General features: G+C 39.6%; 1 protein-coding gene across 5 annotated transcripts in view; it reads left to right on the top strand.

Annotated features, from left to right (window-relative positions):
- Positions 1 to 27,722, top strand: part of LOC106953657 (ras association domain-containing protein 7-like) — a 41,536-nt gene that overhangs the window by 5,397 nt on the left and 8,417 nt on the right. Inside the window, exons 2-5 of one of the 5 annotated variants that reach the window (XM_015042588.1) lie at positions 3,375 to 3,522; positions 22,054 to 22,248; positions 23,551 to 24,461; positions 27,374 to 27,521. In XM_015042588.1, coding sequence (XP_014898074.1) covers positions 22,146 to 22,248; positions 23,551 to 24,461; positions 27,374 to 27,521 — 1,162 coding nt within the window. In that variant the 5' untranslated portion in view covers positions 3,375 to 3,522; positions 22,054 to 22,145. Of the gene's footprint in view, positions 1 to 3,169; positions 3,523 to 16,544; positions 17,518 to 22,053; positions 22,249 to 23,550; positions 24,462 to 27,373; positions 27,522 to 27,722 lie in introns of those variants that run through there. The other 4 variants (XM_015042580.1, XM_015042571.1, XM_015042602.1 and 1 more) reach the window with 4 other exon arrangements.

Genomic DNA, 27,722 nt, shown 5'->3' with positions numbered 1-27,722 from the left:
TCAAGTGTATATTTTGTTCACTGTCCTTGTTCTAGCCTTTCCGTCTTTGTTACCCACCTGCTGACGATTGTTCTTAGTATAAGCCTTCAACAATTAAAAATTGAGTCATCTTGGTTCCACTCAAGGAGACTATTTCTCTGTCCCAGAGCCATCTACTTCATCACTCACCATCAATCATCAGGCACTTCTGACATATTTACTCTGTATTCAAATTAAAACAGACCTTTAAGCTGTTTTGGTAAAAACAGATTGTAGATTTTGTTTTTGTGAAATTGAATATATTATGAAGAAGTTTAGGCTTAAATTATCTTCATTGTTCTCTTTAGCTTCTATCCTGAATGCAGAGGGAGGGTTGGAGGAGGGGAAGAAAAGGGTTTGTGTTTCAAAAAAAAAAAAAGAGAGAGAAGATATGTGGAGTTTTACAAGGGAGGGTTTGAGTGGGGGGCGCAGCAGTGGGAGGTGCCCTGAGGAATGCCTGGAAGGTGTCAGCAAAATCTGGGAGGCTTTGGACTGATAATCCACTGGATCATAATACCCCTCCCTCAACTTTAAATGAACTGAATGTGACGTAGGACAACCATATAAGCCTGTCAGGGCCCGTAAAGTGTAGTTACTTCCCCAATACCTGCTGTCAAAATGTCGCTTCTGCTTGGCACCTTAGAGTTTTCTCACAATGGCCTTTGGTACTTAAACCCTGCCTCAGGAGGTTCTTCCTCCGCGTATGATTTGAGAGAGTTGTTTAAGGGATTTGTCTGACAACACAGCTCTTATACGTGCCAAAAGCTTTGCTTTATAGACAGAACAGTGAAGGAGTTCATGTAACTGTGAACTGGCTCTCAATGGGCCTCTGACTCAGCCTTGCTAGAAGCTGCTGCAGTCTTTGGTGTGGTCTTTTGTTTGGATGATTTAGCTCGTCTAATTAATGCAATTAATGCCGGCCATCTATTTTTGGAAAACTTCTGCTTTGTGCAATGTGCACACTGGTTATCAGGTGCTGTGACTGCTGGGCTCATTAGTTTGCTGAGAATAAAATCTGACGTCTGATAGAGGTGAAGAAAAGGGAGAATGACTAATTAGTCTTAATGGCCCTCTGGTGCTTAATTATTGTATTGTGAATCCAGAAACATAGTGTATGGTTTTACAGAGTAGTTCGAAAATAACATTGGGATTTATTTGGTATACATTTTCCAAGTACTTGTTACTCACATGTTAATATGTGGCAGGCTGTTAATTTTGTCTTTTCTTATCTCTTTGACTTCACCATGGAAACAGAGTAAATAAATAAAAGAACCAGTTTGAAGTTAACCTTAAAGGGATCTCTCAGAGCAAATTCATTTGTCTCAATCCAACTGATGTTGCAGATCTCGTAGAAGATTCTCCATTTGTTTGGTTTTTTTGTTTTGTTTTTTTGGTCATAAGTCACATCTTTATTGATGCAAAAATAAACTCAGTCCCATAGTTGTGTGTAATTTTACAAAGAGATAAACTTCTGGAGAAGAAAATACACTTCCCTTTGACAGAACAGAAATGAAGACCTCGTAATATTTAAGACACTAAATTCAGCAGACACCCAGCTCTTGCCTTAAAGGGTAAATGTCACCACTCTTTTCTGCATAAAGAAGCTAACCTTTTGTTTATCATGTACAAAACCACATACCTAAGAGTTGTCCAAAACATTAATGCCACCACGATTTAAATATATTCATGCATCAAAATTACATGATAAGTAGATTATAGAATTGTCCTCTAAATTATGGGTTTCAAAGCTTGTCCAAAACATCCCAAGGCAGTCAACTGATGTGTGGTTAAAAAAAAAAAAACACATCTTATAGATAGATGGCTCTTTACCTATAAATAAAAGCTGGATATGAAAAGACCAAAGCTCCAAAAGTGCAAAATTGTGAAGGAACCAAATTACTGGCATGAACAAAGTGTTATTCCTTTATCACAGGCTTTTGTTAAGGCAGAATACATACATCACATTACTTGTTATCTAACTGCTTATTATTTATTAACTATACTGAAATAATTTATTCATCAGGGCTGCTTTTGAAAAATCTCTATTTGTTGAGCTGGAACTGTTTAATAAAGCATGTAATAGCTATTAAACCTGTCTCTTACAGTTTGTTTCAACAACAATAGCTGGTGTTGGCTAAGATCAGCTCAATTTGTAGGTCAGAGTTTTTGAAGATTTTATTTGAAGGTTCTCATTTCTTTGCCAGTTCCCATGTTAAATAGTTTTAGTTACAAGTTTTGGAGTCATTTAACTAAAATGACTAAGAGTGTACCTTTGATTGTAAGATTGGAAGAAACTTTGTGAATTAAAAAAAAAAAAACTCCTATAAAGTAAATCGAATTACATTGTGTATGAATAAAGCTGCACAAATAAACTTGCCTTGGAAAACGAGAGTTGTTAATAAATAGCAGGGTCTGTCTCTCCATGCGGGGCTTCCTGCACAATCTGCCCGGCACATTGGTCACACATTTCTCAGCTCTGCATGCAGAGTGTGTTTGTGTATGGGACGGGGCAGCCATCACAGGGTCACAGTTCAGGAATTTCTTTGAATTTATTGTTGAACACTTTCTACTTGTTTTTTTTTTTTTTTGGTGTGGGGGATGGTTTGTCTTGCATTAGCCATATTTTAATTCTGCTCCCTGCACTCGAGTGGTCAGGTTTAAGTGCAGCAGCTTAACTGTTCTTTTTGTTCTCAGGGCGTTGTCCAGCTCAAATGCTAATAGTTGCGCACTCTCTCTCTCCTGTTCCACCTGGTCTGTCGTACTATGACCTCATTCCAGGAAAAGGAAGAGAGAACCACCTGACAGACTTATTTGTATTATCAGCTGATTGTGTAACTGGAGGGCAGAACTTCGATGTCGGATGCCTCAGGTTATTGACCGTACAAACATGAGAGGCAGATATGTAAATATATGCAAGGAGTTTCCAGTTTCTGCGGGGATTTTTCTATGAGCAGATCTCCATCTGAATAGAGAATGTTGAATAAAAAAAAAAAAAAAAAGGGCTAGGTATGGTAATTGGTTTTGGTGAGGAAGAAACACTTTTTTTCAGATACCTGGAAGAAGGGGAGGTATCTGATCTGTCAGAGCACATAGAAAGAGGGTGGAGAGAAAGAGAAGAGTGACGGGGAGGGTGTGTTTCTATGTGGGTGAGAGAGACAGAGGGAGGAGGAGCAGTGCAGACATAGAGAGAACTGGAGCACACACTCAGATCTCGCCTGTGGTGAGGACATCCAGCAGAAGTGCATTCCTGAGGCAGCCAGCAATAAAAAAGGCAAGGAGGACAGAGCGGAGAAGTGGTGACACTCTTTAAATTCACATCTAACTGACCTCTGCTGGACTCACGTGCTTCCTCGCAGACTCACTCGCAGGCTTCCTCGCACACCAGCTGAACAGCCGGCACCACTGCCCGGTGAGAAGGTTAGGATTTCCCCGACAGAGCTGGAAGGAAGGAGAAAATAAAAGAAGACTGGAAGTTTTAAAACACCAAGAAGCAAGAACAAGAAGGTGAGCGTGAGGATTTCTCGAGAGATTGTTTGACTCTTCCCCTTGGCTTGAGCTGTTTGAATCTTTATGTCAAGAACTTTCTCTGAACTCAGCTTATATAATGCAGAGGCAAGAGGTGTTATTAAGATTCATAAATCTAACTTAGTATTTTGGTGATGAGACAAAATTGCTTTTGTGTTGTATGTTCGCCGAGTCGAACCGTGTCTTTGCATGTACGCACCTGTTGAAGCTAGACCCGCCACCCAAGTACTCCTGTGTGCAACAAAAGAACTCAAACCTGTTTGGGTTGAATCTTCACTCTTTGCAAGTCTTGTTTTAATATTATTTTTGCTCATTTTTGAATTTACTCTGTGTACGCAGACTGTTCGCAAGTCTATTCTCTGCTAACAAAAAACTCAGCTAGAAGTACAGTGCACGAAAAGAGATAAAGGCTTAAAGATTAATTTATTGAAGAGATGGGGAGAGTGCACTGGCAGGTCCGTGCTGTTGTAGGCAACACATCCTAAATGCCAACAACTTGCTAATCCAATGCACCAAATCACTCCAATACAGCCTGTTTAAACATTGGCTTGTCTTTATGCATGGCTTAAGATCTTGTTTATAAATTCCTAGCATGCTATGTGTCAGTCAGTGGAGCTCATTAGCAGGCTGCACTTGTTATCCAATCAAGGCCATCGATTGAAACCCCAGCAAGCGCTCCCCCTCCTCCCCCTCACCCCCACAAGGGGGTGATTATTTCTTTCCCTAACCAACAGTAGGAACTTAATAAATGTACCTCATGCTATCACATTGCGGTTCATGCAATTAACTTGATTCATTATTAATGATAGTAAGAAATGAAATAACTAAAACATGAAATAGCATGAAATAACTAAAGGGTTTCTTCAGTTCAATTTTATTTTACTCATTTAATTTTAATAAGTATATTTAAATTTTCGATTTACAAAATAGAATAAATTGTTCCAAATTTTATGACTACAAAACAAGTTTAAGCCCGAGCCTTTTTTCTTTTGCAGCAGAGACGCACCAATAAGAACCAAAAAGAAACTAATTTCCAAAATCTTTTAAAAATAATAATAAAAACATTAATTTATTTTTTTAAATTTTTCCTGTAGAACTTAATGGACTTTTAAAAACTGCATGCAAAATATTATTATTTGTTTTCCTGCTGTGAGGCAGGCAATTTGTTAATAAGTCATATTCAATAAACTGTAATATTGAAATGTTTCTTTCATTTTAGTAACTCGGGTCTCTAAGTTAATCACCTTATATAGATTAATTACAAACAGATTTAAGATTAGAGTACTATATTAGGGCAACAAAAACATTTTTGCACAGAAATTTGGACTTAATGACAAGTTTAAAATCTTTTTAAAACTTTTTTTTTTTAATAATGCTTAATCTAAACAATGACCGTAACCCTAAACACATGTTCTAATTTATTGAATATTAATGTATATTAGGAGTCAAAGTGATGTTACTCCCCTTGGGTAACAATTATTTTAAAAGCAAAGGCCACATTATCGTAGAGTTGACATGTTAAGCTTTCATTAGCAGTTTTTAATAGTTATTAGTGTAATTACATCAGTTAGCATTAGAGATTTCAAAAAGTCTTCCAACATTTCCACATCCACCATGTTCCATGGCAGAGGCTGAAAGTTCAAAAAACAGCAACTTTTCTGTCATGTGTTCAGCCTTCCTGTTATCTACTGTAAGTCTTCTTTCTAGCTGTCTTAGCCTGAATAGACGGTAGGAATAATCTCCTTTGACTTTAGTTTTGGACACATGACACAACGACTCTTCTTCAGCTTGCAAAAGTTTCTTTTTTTTTTTTTTTTGGTGTTTATTTTAGTTTAGTTTTTTTCTGTTTTTAGTCAGGGTTGATTAAGGTAAAAACAACCAGATTCCATTACCAGCTAGCTTTTTTGGAGCATTGTTTTTTTTAAAATTATTATTATTTTAGTCACTTGTACTATGTACTATTCCTGGCCATTGATCACTAAAATTATCTAGACTGCCACAGAGTACCACACACATCCAGTTTATTAGGCAACAATATCCTCATTATGTGTTCCTGCTTCTTTAAAAAAGCAGAAACATTATTATGTATCACCCTCTCCTTTTTTAGCATCACCACGAACACTTTACCTAAAGCGGTAAACCAGCAGGGTGATAACTGTGAAGTTGTCAGCGGCTGGAATACATCATAAAACTTTTAAACTCTTTTTTTTTTCCCCCCCCAAGTCTTGTTTAGTTTGCATGTCTCTTCTCTCTGCTTCCCTCCTTTTATGTCCCCCTCACTGGTTTGATACTTGTTATTTCCCATCGCATGAATGAGGCTGCTTAGCATGGAGAGAGCAGAATGTCCTCTGAGAGAGCTCGTACCTTGTTCTTTGCTGTGTTATTTTTAATGCTCCTTTAATGCTTGAATACACAGATGGACTCCCTCCTTGTCTAAAGCAGTCTCTATCTCTGTCAGCGGCCCTGTCTGTCACTCAGCTCGGGTGGCAGAGAAAGCAGGTCTGCCTGAGCTCAGCAAGTTACCTTTTGGGAGTCTTGATGGAAACTTTCTGAATTACTCTTCAAGCTGAGAAGTGGCTTAATTTTTGCCGTTCTTATCAGCTGTGCTTCCCTCCTCCTGCAGACGGTCTCTGGTGCGAGTATGATCGAGGACAGTGCAGCCAGGCTGCAGAAGAAGAAGAAGTTTGCGATCATTTTTTTGGAAGGTGCCTCGCAACGCTTTTCTCCTTTGCCGTCTTTACCTTCTTGCTCTCCTACTTTCCCCGTGTCCTTCCCCTGCCTGTGCAATGTGATGGAAAGCAGCGCTGTGCTCTGCTCATGCCGGATCCATTAGGGATGAAAGCACACTGCAGTGATAAAAGATTGATCCAGTCCTCCTTGCATCACATTCTCATCCCTCACACTCTGCCTCCTCTTTCAACCCAAAGTCAACCCAATTTCCAATACATCAAGTCTTTGGCACTTCTCTAAATAAATCATCCTAACCAAGCGTACAATTGTAAACTTTGGCCTTCTAGATTCGAAAACAGAAGAACACCTATTCTTGTGTGGGATGTTGTGCTTTGCAGGGTTAAAAATTCTCAGGGACACAACGATTATGAAATTATATCAGGTCTGCAATTCTTTTAAAATTGGGACAATTCTTTGGGGGCATTTCCCTCAGAGTTTTTGTTGCATCAAGATAAAACTTGGGTAGCTAGCAGAACCAGTAAAAGACTGGCATTCAGCCCAGCACAAACAGGCCTTTCTTCACCTGTTTTATCCAAGACGGCGAAAACAAACACAGCAGACCTGTAGTTTGTCACCAGGGAGTCTGTAATTACTGCGAGGAAGGAGGGGATTTAGTGAAGGCATTTCACCGCAGTTTTGGTTTTCAGATCTTCAGACATTCACACCTGAAAACTTCCCTTGTGTATGCGCTGAAATTTGTAAAAGGAAGCAAACTATTGCATTAGACTTAAGATCCCAGCTGTGCTGTTTTTTTTTTTTTTTTTCCATTTGTGGTCTAGTGTTTGACATTGTTCTTGTGTTTCTGTTTTCTTTCATGCTTTTTTGAAGAGTGATATTAAGATAATTAAAGGTCATAGAGTGCCACACTTCTGGTGCATTGCAAAAGTATTCATACATCTCAATCTAGTTCCCATTTTGTCATGTTGCAACCGCAAACGGATTTTGGTGAGAATTTACGTGATAGATCAAGACAAAGTACTGAATAAGTAAGGAAAGTGATTGCTTGTTTTCAGCCATTTTTAAGAAATAAAACGCATGGCATGGGTTTTTATTCATATCTGCCTATCAGAAACATACGCATGCTACACTTTTACAGATCAGTTTTTTTTTTTACTTAAAAAAACATATATTCTCAAATACAAAAGTCCACTGAAGTTTGTGTTTGTAACATTCTTAAGGGATATGAATACATTTGCAAGGCACTGTATCCATAGCTTGAATCTTCCCTCATTTTTTCTGCATATTCATGTCAAAGGTCACAGGAAAAAGCAGCTACAGTTGGAATTGTCATGTTGAGTGTTTCCACCTGGAGCCATGTTCCCAGCCAAACCCAGCTAACCGTAAAGTTCACCTGAGTGAATACTGTCATGTTCTGTCAGTGTGAACTTCCCCTGGCCTTCAATTGTACTCTCCGTGACATCATCCGAGTCCTTTCCTTCACTTATTCTGCTGTTTTCTAACTTTTTGTGACCACTGACTTGCTCCTAGCAAAGACTTTTGAACTCCTTTCTCTGTTTGTCCCTCTTTCCGTGATTCCTAATTGCTCACGTATAGCTTTTGTTGCGAAGGTAAACATCTCAGCCTCCCAGGATGCTCATGTGACTCTGAGTTGGTATCTGGGGAAATGTGCGTGTGTGTGTGTGTGTGAGCAGCAGGTTGCTCCTTTGCCTGGGCAGCTATATTGTGTTGATTCTCAGCACACAGAGCTCTCTGGGTTGTAAATAACATGACACCTCAGCCGAAAAGACGCGGACAGGACCGCGAAGGGGCGGGAGGTGGTCAAGACAGCAGAAGGGAAAAAAAAAAGGTCTGACTCAGGGGGCAGAGACACTCAATCAGCTGGTAGTAAAGAAACGGGCAGGTGGATCTGACAGACCCATCACTCATGCTGAAAGGCTTGACGGCGAAGCTGTCAGTGAAAGTAGATGTGTTTGATCAGGTCGCATACAGACAAAGCGAGTGCGCTCTGATCCTATCCTAGCTGCTGTTACAAAAATGTACATTAATAAGCAGAAAGAAGCTGTTGTTTTTTCCCCCCTCTCTGAAATTTACATGTTCATAACATCAGCAACGTAATAAAATAGATTTTGTGATAACAGTTTTGGCAGCATTGTCAAAGCTCTGACAGCTTTGACAGTCACTAAAAGAAGGAAAGTCAGCCCTACAGAGCTCTACATAAATGGTATCTGAAAGTGGTGTTCTTAAAAAGTCGGGGAAAAAACTCGACTAATATCTGAGACAGGATCTGAGGGGGTTCATCATAGTTTGATTGATCGTGCAAGAGGTAAACAATATGATATTAGATCGTTAAAACTGTGACAGCATGAGTTAAAACTGAGAGAACTTCATATTGTCTGTCTGACTCATTCTATCCATTGCTGTTCTGTGTTCTGACATCAGCTTTTTTCTTCTGTTTAGCTTAATAAACTAGATTTAAGGTATTAAGAGTGACCTGACTTCAGTGGTGCTGCTGTTTGTCTTTACAGTCAAATCCCAAATTTGAGTTTGACTAGGCAGTCTTAAGCTAAGTGTACCTTATGGCTTAAGTAAGCACCAGTTGATATAAATTTCTCATGACTTAATAAACTTACGTAAAATATCACAATCTTGAAGTAATTTCGGGGAACTGTATAATATATTCTATTTGCTTTTGTCTGAAACAGAACAGCCTTTGGTAATTGATTATTGCAGTTCAGCTGTCTAAAGATTAACACTGAGAGTCTAACAGGCTCATATTAGGTAGATTATTTACTCAGGTGTTCCTGTAGTTTTCATACTATGACTGTGTTTTGTTTTTTTTGTTTTTTGCTACCAGAGATATTTACAAAATGGCAGATTTGTTGTTCCTGCAATTCAAAATCTAAAGGAAATGCATGAATTAGCTCTTATAAGTCTGGAGAAATAGACAAGAGGCCAAATTTAAAAATTACATAAAAGTTGGACTGACATTAAAGAGACATTAAAGATGTTATGCAAAGGATAGAAACATGAACCTCTCAAAAATATTTTACAAGTCCTCTATGAGTTTACACGCACCAACATACACACTTATGTTTTTTTATGTGTGCAGCTTAGACTACATAGTGTCAGACACACAGAGCACATCGGACACTCTTTATTATCCATAAAGATGAAAAACAGATAAGACTTCTTCGCAGTGTCAGATTGCCCTCATCTTTGTGGTTTTAAATGGGGCGTAATTCAGACTTGGGCTCTTTCCCAGGATGCAGGTTTTCTGAGTTCCCTGGGGAAAGTGTGGATGAAACGTGGTCAGTTTCTTTTTGATACATCTCATTTAGAGTCAGTCTGGTGGCTGGCTAAATAGTCTCTCTTCAGCAAACACTCGTCTTTATGCTGCCTTGTCCAGCCTCCCCCCATCTCCTGCCTCATCCCTCATTGTCATTCCCAGGGGGGCAGCCAACTTATCTCTCTCATGTTAACTCAGCAACATCATTCTCATCAGCACGTCCACGCATGGTATCCATGCCCGAGTTGCCTCGGTGATTATGCCTGAGCGTTACGGAAGGCAGCTTTGTAGAGCTAAGGGCACATCTCACACAGATATACTATCTTGGTTCCTAAGATGCTCAGAGGGTGCCATAAATCTGCGCCGTGCCCTCCCACCTTCTTCTTCCTCAACTCTCCGGACATCCTCCAACCTGCAGCTCTGATAGCCGTGATCATTACTCTCTGGAGTAATGACAGGGAGACAGGGACGCGCATGACACCCACCCATCAAGCTATAAATCAGACCTTATTGAGAGGCCCACCCAAGCCTCGTGAACCACATGAGACACAAACACCCCACCCTTTACTTTGTTTTTTAAGAGTGCACAGTTAAGGCTGGTTGAGAAGTTTTCATCAAATGTTAGTTCTGGCTCCTAATTTTCTTTTAGTTACAACTGTATATATGATCTTTTTCATCTTTTGCCTAAAGTGGCTGTACATCCATATACATACTGTTCTTTTTTCCCATTACTTTATTCCCCCTAAAGTCTTGGCCAACAAAGCTGATTCTGCATCTGATTCTTTTTAATTGTTTTAAATTTCACATTAGCAGCACAATTTTTCACACATTGTTTTTAGAGATTCTGTTAAGCAATTGCACTGTCTCTAACCACAATGCTCCTTTGTGTGTAAAATGTTACTGTGTGAAGACTCAACGTTAAATATTTCAATATCAATGAGGGGTTTAATAATGAAGTAATTAGTAAAATAATTTAAAAACACACAGTATGCTGTATAGAGGTATGTCAGATGAGGGACATTTTAGCCTGTTCAGATGTTGTTGAGTGCTGGTGATTTTGCTTCACTTTTTTTGGGAGATTACTGGGCAGTTCATACTTGATATTTAGGCACTTTGTTGAATCGGCAAAGTAGTTGATCTGAAGCTGACTTTAGCAAAGTTCTTCTCTCCATTCTTTTTTGCTTTTAAACTCTAAACTATCCTTAAACATGCTGAATTTGGAAATGTTGGTAGCCATTTGGAAATCTCCCTAGTTATAAGTGTCTATGTGATGTTCATTTCTACAAATGCCAATCATGCTAGCTGCTAATGTAAGAAGCTAAAGGCTGTTTAAGACACTTTTGTGTTAGTTTTAAAATAATAAAAATAATAGTAGTGAAGTAAAGTAATTAAATAGAATATGTACAACGAACAAAGGAAGTTAAACATTATGTGACCGTTGTCAACCTAAGGCTGGACAACAAATCAGTAACCATGTATATATATCGCGATAGACACGTGATCAATATCAATAGGTAATATGTCTTATAGAATACTCAGTAGAACCGCACAGCATTCTGGGAGATGTAGGCAGAGGAAAGGCTTTAGCCACTCAACCTCTCACTGCCAGCTAATAACGGTTGGTGGCATCAACTAGCTAACTCACTTGTTGGTTACCTAGCAACAACCTGCTGGGCAACAAGCAGTTTCAAGTTTGCCCAAACTTTGGCTACCTAGCAACAGCTTGGGGAGTATCGTATGCATCAGCAGTTTAAGATTTTTCCACCTTAAACTGGCAAAACCAGTTTTACCAGTTTTATCCACAGTTTTAGCTGTGGATAAAGCAGGAAAGTTAACATCAATAGTTTGGTTCTTTTTCAGATATTTAAAACAAAAAAAAAAATAAAAAAAACGAATCAAAAATAATCAATATCGACTGATACGAGATGCTTATATCGTGATATGTTTTTCTGCCATATCAACTAATCAACCTAGTTCTTAGTGTTCTTTGTGATTTCTCTGTGCATTGTATGTGCACCATTATGGAAAAATGTAAAATCCTAGTTACACTTGAAATTGTTACCATAACATCCATCTACCTTCCAAAAATATTTATGTAGATTTCACAAAAATATTTAATCTCCTGATTGACTGTCATCTCATAATAGTGCTTAGTTCCTGGTCCTCTTAAGCTTTGTGTACTTAGTTTAAATAAAGCAACAGGCCATATTTCTAAAGCACAGTGAGTTTTTTGTTTGGAATGTGGCTGTAGGGTCTTACTTCACCTAGTTTCATGATGTGTTATAAATACCATTGAGGTTATCTGTTCAAACCTCCCCCAGCTCTTATCTCAGCATTCACAAGTAGCATTTTTATGGGATGAGACTCATTTTGGTAACAAAATGGAAGATCTTATCAATTCTTGACGAGATTTGTTTTTACAAGCCTCAGCTGTGACAGGTTACTGAAAGGTCTTACATTCCAACTCTCCGACTACATGGCTGTGTTTGCCCATATCCCACTCTCCAAGGGCCAGGTGTGTTGGAACTCCCTAGGTAAACACTGGGAAGGTGCAAGAAGGGATGTTTTGCATACCAGAGGCACCGATCTGTGCAGCTGATGGCTGCCTCTCAAACTTTTGGACACTTGCTCAAAGATTGTCGTGTTCATGGAACCTTATTTTCCATTTCAAAGATTGACTGGCATCAAAAACTAGCAGCGCATGGATTAGATTAGTCATAGTGGTGGTTTGTGAAGTACTCGTGAAATGTTCTTGATGGCAGATTGATGTCTTGGGAGGAAACTGTGCAGCATTCCACACTTTCAGCCATGAAAACATAAATTATGTCAAGAGCCCTGTGTTTCCCTTTTTTATGGCTGTTTTTTGTTGTAATATTACCTTTCTAAACTCACAGAAGAATGTGCACCTGTTTTTCCCCCTGGATTTATAACTATATAAACTTAAGTTAAAAAAGGTCTTTTGTCTTAAACTTTTTCAGATTTTCTTCATTTATCACGACAAACGTTTATGTATTTTAACAGGATTTTGATCTAAACCATTCTAATGTGATCATCTAGAGACATTTATTTTCGTATCACATCATAGGTTGAATTGAGTTAAAACTATTTGAGTGACTACCAAAATAGTTTTCATTATGAGGAATAAGATCTAGAAATGTAAATTTCCTTTTTTTGTCATAAAAAAAATGACACAGGATTAAGTAAGGTTTAAAAGCTTTGGACAAGTCATGGAATTCATTTTGTTGTCTGTACCTATGCCAGGTTAACATTTCAAAATAATCCTCCACATTAGGATTTCTTGGCTTGTAGATTTTTGGGGGGATTTATTGAAAGATTTTTTTCTTCTTAGATGTTGGTTATTTTCTGGAACGTGACTTTATTTTGTTTGAGTCGAATGGATTAGATGTGATGTTCATGTCAGTAATTACTGAGGAATCTATCACAGAGCTCAGTGTTTTTAGTGCACAGTGTGCACAACGTTTCTGTGACAAACAGTTTAAAAGGGAAGTCATGTTGGTGGAACAAATAACTGAAATGAATCCCTACCTGTTTGAGCAGTGCAACATGGAGGGGAACTGGTTGTTTGTAAAACTTTAATTCTACATTAGCAAGTCAACCTTGATTTTTCTAGACAAGTCTAGTTTTTGCCTTGTTTGTAATTTATGGATGCGTTTCCTTCCCGAAGGAAAAAAAACATGGAAAAAAAAAGAGTTGAAAACTAAATTGAATAATTGAAATAAGCAGATGTGGAAACAGCTTCTAAATTGCTAATGAGTTCCGCTTCAGAGATGTGACATTGGAGCCCGTGGTTAGTCGTGACTGCTCAGTAACACACAGGTGAGGAGGACCTATGTATAATATGCACTGTTGAATTTCATACTCCTATGTTGGACTGATCTGCTGTGTAAATTGCTCCTCTTTGAAAACGTGAGGGATTTCTTTTTCAGTTACAAGCAGATCTAGTCCGGAGCTATCCATCATCGTTTAGCTTGAGTCAGACCACTGGCGGTCTGTGCTTAAACCCTTGCAACATATGATTTTGGCTATGACTAATAGAATATCTTCCTCTCTTTGTTTGAACAGTGCATACGTGTACATGTAGTCTCTGTGCAGCATGTACGAGCGCGCGCTTTATCGAGAGTGAGATTGGCTGGGAAACTGGTGGTGCCCTCCTTCCCTTGCAAGCAGTGCTGAGTCAGATCCAGGAGTATATAATTACACATGTGCGCCCATCAGCAGTCTGAAAGTCATCTTCCTCAGCGCACCCATCAGTGTAAACTCCTGCACAAGCACGGCTCACCCTGCAGGGCAAGCAAACCTCTTTTCCTGAGCCGGGCTCTCTCTGGGCTACATGCAGTCCTTTATTATCATTCTCACCATTAGCGGCTGGCTCCGGGGGCGGATCCATGAGTCAGCGCAAACAAATTCCTCATCTGTAATGCGCTTGCCTTCTCTTAGTTTCCGGGGTGAAATGAATGCTGACTGCCAAACCAGATAGGAGTCTTTTACCTGACAGGATGAATAATAAAGTAATACTTCATTGTTCGCAGGACTGTGTAAACTCTTGTGACTACGCGCTCACAGTAGTTTATCTGTAATTAACTTTTAATAAATTACAAATGTTTCTTCAGATACATTTTGTTATCAGAGCTTAATAACAGCAACACGCTCCACTTACAGCAATCCCAAATAAGCAAAAGTGTATGATATTTTCATTAGTGATGTAATGATCACTGATGAAACTAATGAAGTTTAAAAATAAACTGCGGCTTATTTTTAAACTTTGTTGGTTTTTTTAAACAACAAAAAAAAAACGAATCTGATTTTTCTTGAGCACCTGTAATAAACAAGAGTCAAATATTTTTTTTTCTGCCTTCCTGCTGTAAGAAGTAACTAATAATTTGAATCAGAAGCATAAGCAATGTCACGCTTGTTTTTACAGTTTAGCACAGACTAGCACATAAGTACGGCTAGCACATGAGTAACCCTCATTACTAATAAACAACGCAATGTCAACCCATTCTTCAACCCTTGGGATTTTCAAAATGCAGCCAACATTTCTAAGTGAGGCATGTTACGTAACAGAGAGTAGTTGAATATTTAAAACAATGAAACCAATGAACTTGTTGTCATACTGTTGTCCTTCCTGTTATGTGACGAAGATTTTGCTCTCAGCCTAAAATAAACACTGACTTACCTCTGTAGAAAATGCAATTTATCTTAAATAGCTTGTTGTACTTTTTTTGTTGTTGTTGCCTTCTCTAACTAAATTTTTAAATATCTTCTGGAATGAGGTACTTACATTTCTTCTTCCCTCTGTAGCTGCTTCTAAACTGAAAAGTGTTGTCAGATCGGTAATCTCTCGTTCCTTCTCTCTTGTGGTTCAGGATAAGGTAATGCAACTTACCAAAGTCTTACCAGCCGTGAAAGTAATGCTACTCATTCATAATGAGTGGAAATTCACACAGAGTGCTTATGTACACTTTCTGACTGCAGTGGTAGTGACAGCTAGATTTGATTAGCAGACTGTCTAGCGCCCTGCCTCATGGAAAGTTTTCCTTTAACCCTTAAGCGCTCATCATCAGTCTAATCATCAGGTATTTGCTCAGCAGTTGCTCAGATTATTAATGTAAGGTAAATCATTTTAATGCACATTTGGTGTTACTTTGGATCTATATGACTCTGGTACTGCCGGCTGCCCCATTCATATTAGTTTAACAGCTAAGGTGCCCCCTGCATTCATTTACCCCTTCTGATCCTTATATTGAGATTGCACACTTGGACGAGGGATTTATTATAATGTAAAAGACTGAGTACAGGCAAAAAGATCCCTGTGTGCATGTTAGATGACAAGAGCCATTTCAGATTCATTCATGCTGAGTCATTAGCATGTCAATGGAGGAGAGACATAAGCTCACTGGGGACACTTTCAAAGAGCTTGCCAGTGACGAGCAATTGGAGTTACTTCTGAAAAGCAACTGCCAAAGATGCCATTAACAAAAACACCTTACTCGTCAGGTGCACTGAAGCCTCAGTGAAGGTTGCATAAGCAGAGCATCCACGCTGTCTAATTAACAAGCAGCGTGTCTGAAGAGCGTGCCGCAGCCTGGCCCTGCCATGCAAAGTTATTAAGTTTTAATGCCACCCAATAGAAGCCCTCAGATCTTGTATCTACTTTCCTCACATGCCCAATGGACCACTCCCTGCTCCCTGCCTGCAGGTGCCGGATCGCTGCAGTGGAGGCCTCCTTGTCTGGCAGTTAAAGTGGTTGAGAGGAAAAGGAGGCTCATGGAGAATAGAAACCGTTTCATTTGACATGTTGGGGAAGAAGACAAAATCATTAGAGGTTAATGCACAATGTTAGGCGAAGTTTGAGAGTGTTATATAAAGTGAGTTTTATCCCAGATGCCTTCAGAGTGTACCAAGGACAACTGTATGTTTTGTACAGGGATTAGTCCGGCTTAGAGCTGCAGGCAAGTTTTACTTTTCCGAGGACACCTGATGTTTTTAAATTGAATATTTGTAATTTTTTTTAATCACTTAAGCTTTTAGATATGCTGTAGAGGCCTTGGTCGATTTAAGGTTCTTATAATATGATAACCTTGGTTGAGAATATTAACGTGGCATGGTATTAAAGCAGAGTTTAAAAGTAAAGTCTGAAACATGATTTAATTGCTGATTTCAAAACAGTAAGTAATCCTATTGCTGCTAAAATGAAACAGCATATTGGTTTTTGCAGTTCTGATATCTTTACCATTTATTTATTGATATTTAGAATTTTATACTAAGCAGAAATATCGATTAAACACTGTCTTCTATTTATCGGACATGCAACTCATACCTACCCAAGAGTAAAACTGCACTACCTTATTAAGGATGGTGGGTAGCACTCCATGACTATGCTTTTATTAGCTTTTTTTTTTTTTTTTTTTGCAACAGGAAATATTTACAAGTTGGGACTTTTCTTTTTGTTCTTGTTAGCTTGCCCACGCCTGACACAGTTTCTGCATTTTATTTCAGTTACTGTTCCTGCAAAAGTCTATGCTCATCAACTCTTTTACATAGACTGCCGATAAATAATATGAGAGATTTTACTTGTGCTCTTGTAAAGGTCTAATCCACATGAAAATATGCTTGCTTGTGGACCAAAGCATTGGCATGTGCAGATGAAAGAGGAGCTGTATAAGAATGCAAAACAGGAGGCGAGGCAGGATAAAAAATAAAAAAATAAAAAAAAAATATCTGTTCTTCCTTTTATCACTTTTATCAGTGGTAGAGTTCACTAGAATAGATGTAAATGTTGGCATGACAGACGACTCAGCAATGTCAGAAGTCACAAAAGACGCAGTGCTCACTCCCTGGTGTAGAACCAGAGCAACAATGTCTGTGCAGTACAAATGAGCCCACGCTGCTTGGTGCCAGTGTGTTACTGGCTCTTTGAGTGATTGTCTTTGCCAATATGGAACAGAGTGGCACAGAGGCAACAGCTTCTCTAAGCACTGCCCATTGTTCCTTGACATCAGTATCTATCTTATTATAGAAACTGAAATCAGACTGGGCCAGGACTTTATTTGCTCCGCAGATCCCGATAAGGATAGCCGTTTGCCTGCGCTTGATTTGTTGTGTTTTTGTGTCCGTCTGTGGCAGTGTGTGTTGCGCACTCTGACCTTTACTCCCTGCAATTTCTGCTCACACTTGTGTTGCTGCGGAGATAGCGCCACAATCACTCTGTGCTGGAACAGCCTCTCGTAAAGATAGGACTAAAATGACATGTGCACTTGCACATACAAACCTAAATACATGCAAGCCAACCTTTGACCATTTCACTAGCTCAAGCATGACGCAGGGCTGGGTGTTTTTTTTTTTTTTTTTTTTTTTTCCGCCACTTTCCACACCCAGTAAGCAGACTCTCATTGTAGCCGCAGGGCACTTACTGGCTACGACATATAAATGTGGCACATTTTTCTTGGTGCTTTTCTTAGAAATGGAAGTTCAAGGTAAAGATATGTCCAGGATTAACACACATTTGCTGACGTGTTTACAACTGTTGGTGAGAAAGATTTATTTGTTGTTTTCCAACAGGTTCTTGTTTGTGCTGGATGTTTGTCTTTAATAAAAAAAAAAAATTACATATCAAGACAGAAGATATTTGCTGGATGAATATAATTATGAACTTATTCCACATTAACTGTGATTAAAGAAACCGGTATCATTTTATTTACTATAAATCTGACAGCTAAGTATAAACAGTATTGTACTATCACGCTACGAGATATTTACATAAACTAATAATCGAATCAATGAAGATGTGGGGTACTTTTTTTTATAAAATTATATAGACATATAGTTGTATGAAAATGTTTTCATACTATTTGATTTCCTTCATGTTTTCTTCTTATGTTTTGTCACGTTGACTGATTCTTATCTCTTTCCAATTGATTACCTCATGTCAAATTTTACGTATACTTTATGTGATCAACAAGCACAAAGTGGACAATAAAATGTGCAAGGAAAATGGTAAAAAAAATAAAAAATAAATCATGTTAATTCCTCTTCACTCTTTGTCAGAATTCCTATACAACTGTGTGCTTTAAGAACTCACCTATCTAGTAAAAAATTGGGACTGGATATTTTGAGGGCCATCAATTTACAGCTCAACACCCCCGGTGTGCCTAGAGGGACACAGAGACAAGCAGAGTCATGCCTCGAGTGTCTGCAAGGCCACAACACCAAGCTCTGCTTTGAGTTGAATCACAGAGCAGCTGCTGGAGTTGTTACTGAACGCAGTCAGGCTGATGAAAGACACAAAGCGAGCTAGATGGATAGATGAGTGATAATGAGAGGGAAAGGCGTATGGCTCCAATCATGTTTTTGTTTTGCTTGTTTTTCCCCCATTATTTTTTATCTGTCAGCATTTTTATGCAGGTTCTTAGTTTGTCTTCCTCTCCCTTTTATCACACAAGTAGCATAACTTGTCAGCTTTCTTTCGTTGGTTGAACAGACAAGTTCCTCAAGTACGTCATTTCTTCCTCCTCTCTTCGCTTTGTCTGATCCTCAAGAGTGTGAGACTTGTAAGTTGTAAGTTGTTTCATGGTTGCGGGTTACCAGTTTCCCCCCAGCCCCCTTTTAGAAGATTTATGGGAGGTCAGCATAAAGACTTTCAGCTGAAACTGTGTCTTCTGTTGTGTGGATGGGTGGGGCATGGGTGAAAGTCATGGTGGGGGGGGGGGGTTACCCGTTGGAAATTGTAGGGTCAGGGCAACTTGTGGTTAAGGCATGGTTGTGGGAGGTGTGGACTGTTGCCATGTGAGTCACTCCGCAGTGTGAGTTTTGAATAACTTTTCATGGTTTGGATAAGCGTGAGCATGTGTGCTATGACTCACACCATGTGTGAACTACCTACAGCATGTGTTTGTTCATTTTTTAGCTTCTTGACAACTTTGGCATTGAGTGTTACACAATACAATTTAATACCAGAGGAGGTTTTGATTGAACAACGTTGGGTTCTGCATTATTCCAGACACTACCCCTGCCACTGTCACTATTGCAGGTAATTTAGGCCAGTGAACTACTCTGTTCTTCAAATATTGCATAGAGTAACTTCCCCTTCTGCCTATATCTGATCGGGAACTGACACGAGACTCCGGAGCTGTGTCAGCCAGGCAGACGTGTTGTTCTCAGTATCGTTCCACTTGTGACAAAGGAACAGACAGCAACCTGAGACCCACAGATCTGTTTCCTGTTAGTGCAGATGATCACATTTCAATAGCCAGAGGTACAAGAGCTAAAGATTGTGGGAAAATAACAATTTGAGCTGGGAGATTTGTTGTAAAGTGACAGTACCTGCTTCTTAGGTTGATAGTATATTAATTTAAATAATACCCTTGTTTCAAATACGACCTAATTGTCCAGAGATGTTGGCTCTTTTGCGATTTATAATTATTTAATGTCAGTACTACTGCTTAAAATTGCAACAAATGATGGCACATTTCAAGGTTCTTTCTTTACCTATGCGCAATTATTACAAAAGCCCACAACTCTTTGTGTCAAATGTATTCCACTTCACAGTTATGAACTAATCTTTGCTGGTCTGTCACATGAAATTCAGATCTGATATCTACACTGAAGTGTGTTTATTTTGAAACATGCAAAAATCTAAGGAAGCGATACAAATGCTTGTTTAAAACTCAGTAAACGTACATTTTTAAAAAGCTCAAGGCTTTGACTTTGAGGATTCTACTGCAGATGGCTTAAAAAAACAAAATGTTTCCCTACTGCTGTCTTGTTTTCTTGAACTTACAAGAAGCCTCACCACTGAGGTGAATGATTGTCTACACCCACTTTATGGCATGCAGATAGGGTTAATTATATATTACAGCAACTCACACTCTGCTCTCTCTCAAAAAAAAAAAAGGTGGACGTGTGCTGTTGAAATTTTAACTTTTTGATATCTGATAAGCGCTCCTCTTTCAAATCACATATCCTGCAAGATAAAAATTGCCCTCCCCTCCATCCCTCAACTAAATTCCTTTGGCGTGTGATCACCCACTAATGTCGCCTTCTTGTTTTCCAACGATCTCGTTCTGCTGGTTCAATCCTTGAGTCACACTGTTATTTTTTTCTGCATGCGGCATCGTATTGAGATGTGCCGTGCCGTGTTGCCACATCAGAAAGTTTATTGCTTCCCGGAGAGACTTTGTGTTTGGCATCTAAACAGTGGAGAGCAATGGTGGCGCAGGGCAACCAGGTCAGCAGTGGAGCAGGGGTGGGGTTAAGGGCTTTTGTTAAAGAAATCAGGAATTCTTCCGGCTGGAAGATGAAGTCAGTGCATTCCTCCGGAGCTGCTCCCAATAAGCAGCCAGTGGAGCAAAGCCACGCTTTGAATGAAGGGCAAGATAATGGTGGCGTTCAAAGTGAAACACCTCCCATTGAGAACCAGGGAGACAGAAAGAGAACACCATCTGTCTGACTGGCTGAGGAGCTCTCTTTGAGCCACCTGAACAGGAAAAAAACAAAATAAAAAATCCTTTGCCATGCCAAGTTCAGGAGACAAATGCCTGCAGCACTTCACTTTTTTAAATGCGCCCACAGGATTTATTGCTTTGTTTTGAAGTATTGCTATTAAAGTACCCAGAGACTGGATAGAGGCAGCGTAATGATATTTCTTTAGGTTAAACCCTCTGCTTGGGTCTGGAAAGTTACTTTGAATCCAGCTCTGGTCCTGCTGAGGCTAGTTGAATCCAGCGTGCACATACACATCCTTGTCTTTCTGCGGTTTTCTTCTCTCAACACACACATCCAAAACAGCCATGACTGGCTGTGCCCTTCCTGTCAGCTCCTCTTGGCAGCAAGCTATTATAAAAGCTTTGAAGGCAGGCAACAGAGCATTTAAAGTGGCTACAGGTCATCATTTGTGCTCGCAGGTCTACAAGTTACTGCTCTTAACAAAGCACTCGGACATAACAAAATCTGGCCTGACTCTACTAATACTTTGCCGATAGTCTTCAACCCTGTAAGTACAGTGACTCACAAAAGTATTCATCCCAACCACCAACACAAAGTAATAGGAAAGTGGAAGGTAAATGATTGATGATTTTCGAGATTTTTGAAAGAAAAATGTGAAAAGACAAGCATTCCCCCTTTACTTTGACACCAGTCTACATAGTTTTGTGCAACCAGCTGCTTTCCCAAGCCACCTATTTAGTAAACAGTGTTCACTGAGGTGTTTAGGTGCGTAAAACCACATTCTAAGCTTTTAGCTTTTTACAAAACACAGCTGAATCCATCATCTGGAAATAGGAGACATAGACTTCAATGTTAAGTGACAGACAGAGCTGGGAAAGCATTAATTAGAGAAACAGCACTAAACAGAATGTGCCAGAAAACAACCGTCATCTTGAACACTCCCATCAACCCCATGGTGAAATTTTATAGTAAATATAAAAAAAAAAAAAATTTTAGTGTGTAGCCAAAGCCAAAACAATAAAGCAGATGAAAGCATAGTTATGTGTGGGAGGTCCAGACCTAAACTAAATTAACAAGACTAGAAAACTGGTGTCTACAGTGTCTGATCTTGTGCTGCGTTCCAAAAAGAAGCAAACGTTTGAGTGCAGTGGTTTGGAAAACATTTAATCTTGATGGGACAAATGCACACCCCACTTTCAGTTTTTTATTTGTAAAAAAAAAAAAAAAAAAATCTTAACTACCACATATAGTTTCCAAATTATTGATGACTTAGTTGTTTAAGGGGGTTGAACTTCGCAAGTCACTGTATGTTCACATTGTTCATCGCATCAGATTTTGACATCACTACTGTTTGGTGTATAAACTTGCAATTAAATTCTATTTGTGACGTAGTTCTGTGTGTGATAGGTAACCTTCGGTCCAGTTTGTTTAGGCTGTCAACAAGTTATGTAACATGTTGGACCAAGATTACACTGTGATATTAGTTTGTATTGGCCGCTTACTTTAGGACATGGGATACTGATTCAGTCACACTAACTCGCCTCTCTCTCTGTTGTATTATTTTGCAGAGGGTCATGCGTCGGTAAAGCGTGACGAGCCTAACTGAGCTGATCTGCTTTGAGGACCATCTAACCGCTCAGCGTGTCCTGCTTGGTCCGAGATGGAGCTCAAAGTGTGGGTGGATGGAGTGGTGCGCGTGGTCTGCGGCCTGTCTCAGGAAACTTCCTGCCAAGATGTCGTCATTGCTTTGGCACAGGCCATTGGTGAGTACTTCAGCCGCTACAGTTATTGTCCTCCAGGATTTTGTAGCACATTGCATTTTGTATGTTTTTTTCTCTTTTTTCATAGTTTGTCTAAAAAGCCCTAGCGATCAGATGTTCCCTTTCTGCATAATGCAATTGTGATACAGCCGTGTGTTGTAACAAGTAAAGGAGAAGACAACCTGTTTTTCTTGCTTTTCATCTCTCTTCACTGACCTGAATCAAGTCCTTAACTGGATCTTGGATTTCAGCAGGGTGTCCATCCCTGTGTCCTCCGGCTTAATGCTAGCCACACGCTGCAGCAGCATTAAACAGCATCACTCCGCATTTAGACTCTCCTCCTTCTGTGAGTGAGCTTGTTGCCAAGTCATTGGGGAGTGTTTGCCCTAATTTCCAGATCCTTGTGGAAACTTTACTTTATCTGAATTTTTTTTTTCACTTGTTGTGCAAGTTGTATACATCCAACATTTTTTCCAAATCACACTGATAGAGATATCACTGTACTCATATGCAGTATGAATCAGATAATGCTCAATGTATTGCAGAAAACTAGTGCAACTCACTACCTTAAGCTCATCTTACTCATGGTAAAACATGGCAGTAGCAACTACAATGGACTACTAGAAATATTTTTTTTGAGGAGGGACAGGATAGTAAGAGTTGGTGGATGGAGAAAAATACAAGAGGAATCCTGGAAGAAAATCTTTCAGAGGCTGCAAAAGACTTGTGACTGTGGCAGAGATTCACCTTGCAGAGCGGCAACCCAAACGTACAACCAGGACTACAGAAACAGAGTGGATTAGATCAGAGGTGACCACCTTCAACTCTCAAGGGCTTGTGTCCGGCATTCTTAAGACGTCTCCATCTTTTAACACAACATAATCAAATTAATAATTCATTAACTGGTTTCTGTAGAACGTAATGACTTACTGAGGAAGTAACTCAGCCATTTGAATTATCTGTGTTGGATCAGAGACGCATCTAAAACATGCAGGACACTGACTCTGGAGGACTGACTTTGTCACGTTGGATGTTGATCAAAGCACATCAATGCAATAAAATGACCTTTTCAAAGTCCAGATGTAACCTAACTGAAAACATACAAAAAAAAAAAAAAAAATTGGAACTGCACATTCACAGACTCCATCCAATCTGACTGATCTTAAGCTTTGCGATTTTAGGCTTTCTCAAAAATCGATACAAGATAAAAGAAGCAAGGGAATATCTTCCTCTAATATAGAAGGGTTTTAGTAAAATAATAATGCTTCTGTGCTCAACTCTCTGTCTTTTTGTCTTTTTTTCCAGGTCAGACTGGTCGATATGTTCTTATTCAACGTTTGAGGGACACTGAAAGGCAGCTTTTGGCTACAGAGAGACCCCTGGAGTCTTTGGCTAAGTTGGGCCAACATGGCAACGAGGTTCAGTTCTTCCTGCGGCGCACTGGCCCCAGCAGCAGTGATGGTCCCAGTTCAAAACAAGAAAGACAGTCTCCTCTTCCACTGCCCAAACATCCTGAGCCAGAGCCTCTGAAACGTAACCAACCTAAGAAAGCGCTAACGTTTAACTTGGGGCCATCCACTTCCCCAAAGACTAAACCCAAACAATTTCAGAGGTCTCCAAAGGACTCATCAGAGCAAAGAGTCTCTGCATCCCCCTCATCTAGTCCTGTATCCCCACATTCTCCCTCACCTCCTATTGGACCTTCTAAGGAGGAAGTGTTTAAAAAGATCCTTCAACAACAAGAGAGACTCAGAGCCATAGAGGGCCAGCTTGAGGTCCTAGAGAAGGAGTCGCCGTATCGTCCATACCCTTCTCCAAGCCCCTCACCAGTATCAGACTCTCACTTGCAAGAAGAGATCGATGCTTTGGAGCAAACAATGCGGAGGAACCATGCTGAGCTCACCCACGAGCAGTACTGGGAGGAGGAACTTCAAGTGGAGGTGGACAAAGAGCGAGAAATGAGACGGAAGCTGACGGACCTGCACGCCAAGCTGGACGACTGCGGGCGGCGGCTGCACGACTTCTCTGTTCGCTCTGCCCAGCTGGAGCAGGAGATCCAGAGGGAGAGCCAGACGGCGAGCAAAGCCAGCGGGGTCAAGGAGTCACTTGATGCTGTGAAGGCAGAGCTACGGATCCAGGAGAGGAAAGGGGTCGACTTTGAGGAGCAGGTGTCAGAAGCCGACAAGGCCCTGGAGAAGGCAGAGTCTCTGCTGCAGGTAAGGAGAGAGGTGTTGGTTTTGGAAAAAGGACTATAAATTCATGTAGAGGGGTTAAGATATTCCTCACATCAATCTGTATCCCTCTCCTACCTGCATAATGCTCCAGACATATAGCTGTGAATATACAAAATAGAGAAATATGAGTTCTGAACAAAAGCCGATTGTTTTATCAGTATCTCTACACGATTATTGGATGCTCATATCTTCCTTTTCATGGAAGTGTTGTATTTATACTCAAGCTAAACTGGTTTGGCAGGTATCACATTGAATGAAATTCATGTTCTAAACTCATGATTACTCAAGTTGTTTACACTATATTTACATGTGTGTGCCTTTGGTTGTACGGTCTGTAGAACATGGGATTAAAAAGAATTTATTTGGATTACAAAAACCCCTTTCATTGGATTTACTTAACCTTGACACATTGTTGTGTAATGTCTTATTTGTTGACTTTGAGTCATTGGCACAGGTGACCTAATAAAAGCCTAACCCAGCTTAAAGGCCAAGTTGAGCTTTGTCAAGGCCCAGAACCAACCCAGTACTCATGCAGCATAGAAAATATGCATTGAACATGTCAATATTTGACCCTCTTTTCGTAAAAGTACCACCGGATGTTGTTTATGAACCATGTAATCCTCAGAGCAGAAACAACACATTTTTTGGGGGGTTTCTAAATGAACTTGTGAATAACGAAGAGGAATCACACAGGAAAAATAATTCCTAAATTCTCTGAGCAGTTTGTCAGCCTGTCTAAATTTTCTGCGACAGACTTCGAGGTGCTTTTGCGTCTGCAGTGGAGTCTTCCACAGACAATGTGTGTAAATTCTGTGTGTATAGTCGCTGCAGTGACTGTATTATTTACTGTTAGCGTTTTTTTAAAAAAAACTGTACCTGCTAATTCCAGATTTTTCTGCCAGTGATCCTCATCTGATTTTTTTTTTAAACTCCTGTTAGAAACTTTGCAGCAAGTTAAAGTGAACCAGGTTTGAACTTAGTTGGTTTAGGCTGGAATGATATTCTTTCCCCTATCAGATAGTGACTTTACTGGTTCTTACTGGAAAATTCTGCATACTTTGAGAGAGCTCCACATCAATATTGAAGAACCTTTTAATAGGCCATCAATTTGCACTGGTATGGAGCAGGACTGCTTAGTAAATATTGACAGATCTCAGTTATTCTTGGCTTTCTGAGCCTTTTTGCACTTTCCCTTTTTTGTGCATTTCATAGTTACTCTCTGTGACATTCCTGCCTAGAGCACATAGTTTAATTTATCGCTTTTTAAAATATAACTGTATGTTCATATTATTTAGATTATTAGCCTATTGGAAATATATTTACTGAAAAAAGGTTACTGGGAGGGAACGATATGAACCTTTCGTGGTACGGTGAAAAAATATTTAAAAAGTAGTAGTAGTAATAGTGAAGTAATAGTTTTAGAAAATAGATTAGTTTTAACTTATTTTATCAGAACCTCACAAAAACTGCTCTTACAAAGAAATCTTATCAAATAAGACTTTAATTGATGCTGTCATGAAACCAACACAGTAAAAAACAACCCCAAGCTTACTATTAGTTTTTAATGTTAAACATCATCAATTACAGTTAATCATTTTTACAATAAGTCATACTTCTTGTTACATTTTTTTTTTAGATAACAATAAATTATACAATAATCAACCATCATTTCGTGAGACGTTTCTTTCCTTTCTGGTCCTTACTGTATGTGCTTTTCACAAAATGTATGGCAGTCAAAGGATTAAAGAAAAATGAATTCCATCTTCATGATAGCTTAGCAGAAATGAGAATGGTTAGGTTGAGTCTTGTCGGAAATTTGAAGCAGAAGTTTTTCCACTATGTTATGGGAAGCTGATTTGACTTTCAGTCTGAGAGCCTTTCAAGGCAAAATCTGACATATTTACTTCTTAGTTAAAAGGACCAAGAGGAACTGTGTGTCATAGACTGTCACAGCACTCTACCCCTGATTTACAAAGGTACCTGTGATATAGAGAACAAAGATTAGTTTTTATTTTATACAGGTTGTTAAAACATCAGATATTGTACTAGCAAACAGCACTGCACGTGTAGAAGGACAAAAAAAAAAAAAACATATTGCCATGCCTACAGTAATTGCCAGAGAAAACAGGAAGCCTTCACTTCCTTAAAATGTTAACACTTCTGAACATAAAATAGTACAAGAAGGCTGAGTCCATTTTGATGAAAAAGATCTTGTGTCACTCATCCGTCAGCGGAATGGGTTGAGGCAGCCAGCAGAGCGTTAAAATGTTGCCGGTGATGAGCACAGCGTTCCTATCATCGGGCTAATGGAGGCAGACCTGCAGGTGTGAACTGCCTCAGCAGGCTTTCTCAGTCCGACATCAATTATCCAAACACACACACACACACACACACTCACTCACTCACGCGCACATATAGGCCAGCGAAGTGGAAGGGAGGGATGTCCTGCAGATGCATACTTTTGTTTTAGTCAATTAAAGCAGATTGACATCTTGCTTGTGTGCATTAAGGTTCATTTTGTAAGCATGAAGCCGGCTGTTATTCAAGAAAACCTCAGAACTTTATGTTTTCAATAACGTTGGTTGGTAAACATTGCATTGATGTGTAAATATGCGTCATGCTGTGTCAACCTGATAAAGTCAGGCAGTTATATGGCTCCGCTTAATGGACTGATAATTACCTGATAAGCAGTAATCTGCATCAGTGACTCGACTCGTTTTGATGTGTAGAGTCTGCTGCCCTCTTGTGGTAAATGCTGGAAGTGTTATTTTTTTTAATAATTGTTAAGAAATCAAACTGACCCAGTAAAAAAATATATATTTTCACGCTTGCCAGACACATGCGGCCAATGACAGCCCAGTCACATTTGATTTTTCTCCACCTTTGCCACTCAGGCTAAGCAGAACGAGCTGGAGGATCTGAATAAGGAGCTGAGGCAGTGTAATCTGCAGCAGTTTATCCAGCAGACAGGCGTCGTGCCGGCTCATACCCACTCACGCACAGAGCTGCAGGAACAGCTTGAACAGCTGGAACTGGCAGCAGGTAGTATGGATGCCACACATTCTGTGTATATATATATATATATATATATATATATATATATATATATATATATATATATATATATATATATATATATATATATGGCAAGTTGGCCATTTACTGAACATTTTTCGTCTCCCCCCCCCCCCCCCCCCCCCCCCCCCCCCCCGCCCACCCCCCGCCCACTCCCCCCCCCCCCCC

The sequence above is a fragment of the Poecilia latipinna genome, unplaced genomic scaffold (assembly GCF_001443285.1).
Source record: "Poecilia latipinna isolate Pla-1442-1.1 unplaced genomic scaffold, P_latipinna-1.0 Scaffold34, whole genome shotgun sequence".
In the NCBI taxonomy this organism is placed as follows: domain Eukaryota; kingdom Metazoa; phylum Chordata; class Actinopteri; order Cyprinodontiformes; family Poeciliidae; genus Poecilia; species Poecilia latipinna.
Note: the sequence above shows the minus strand (reverse complement) of the source record. Positions and strands in the feature narration are given on the sequence as shown.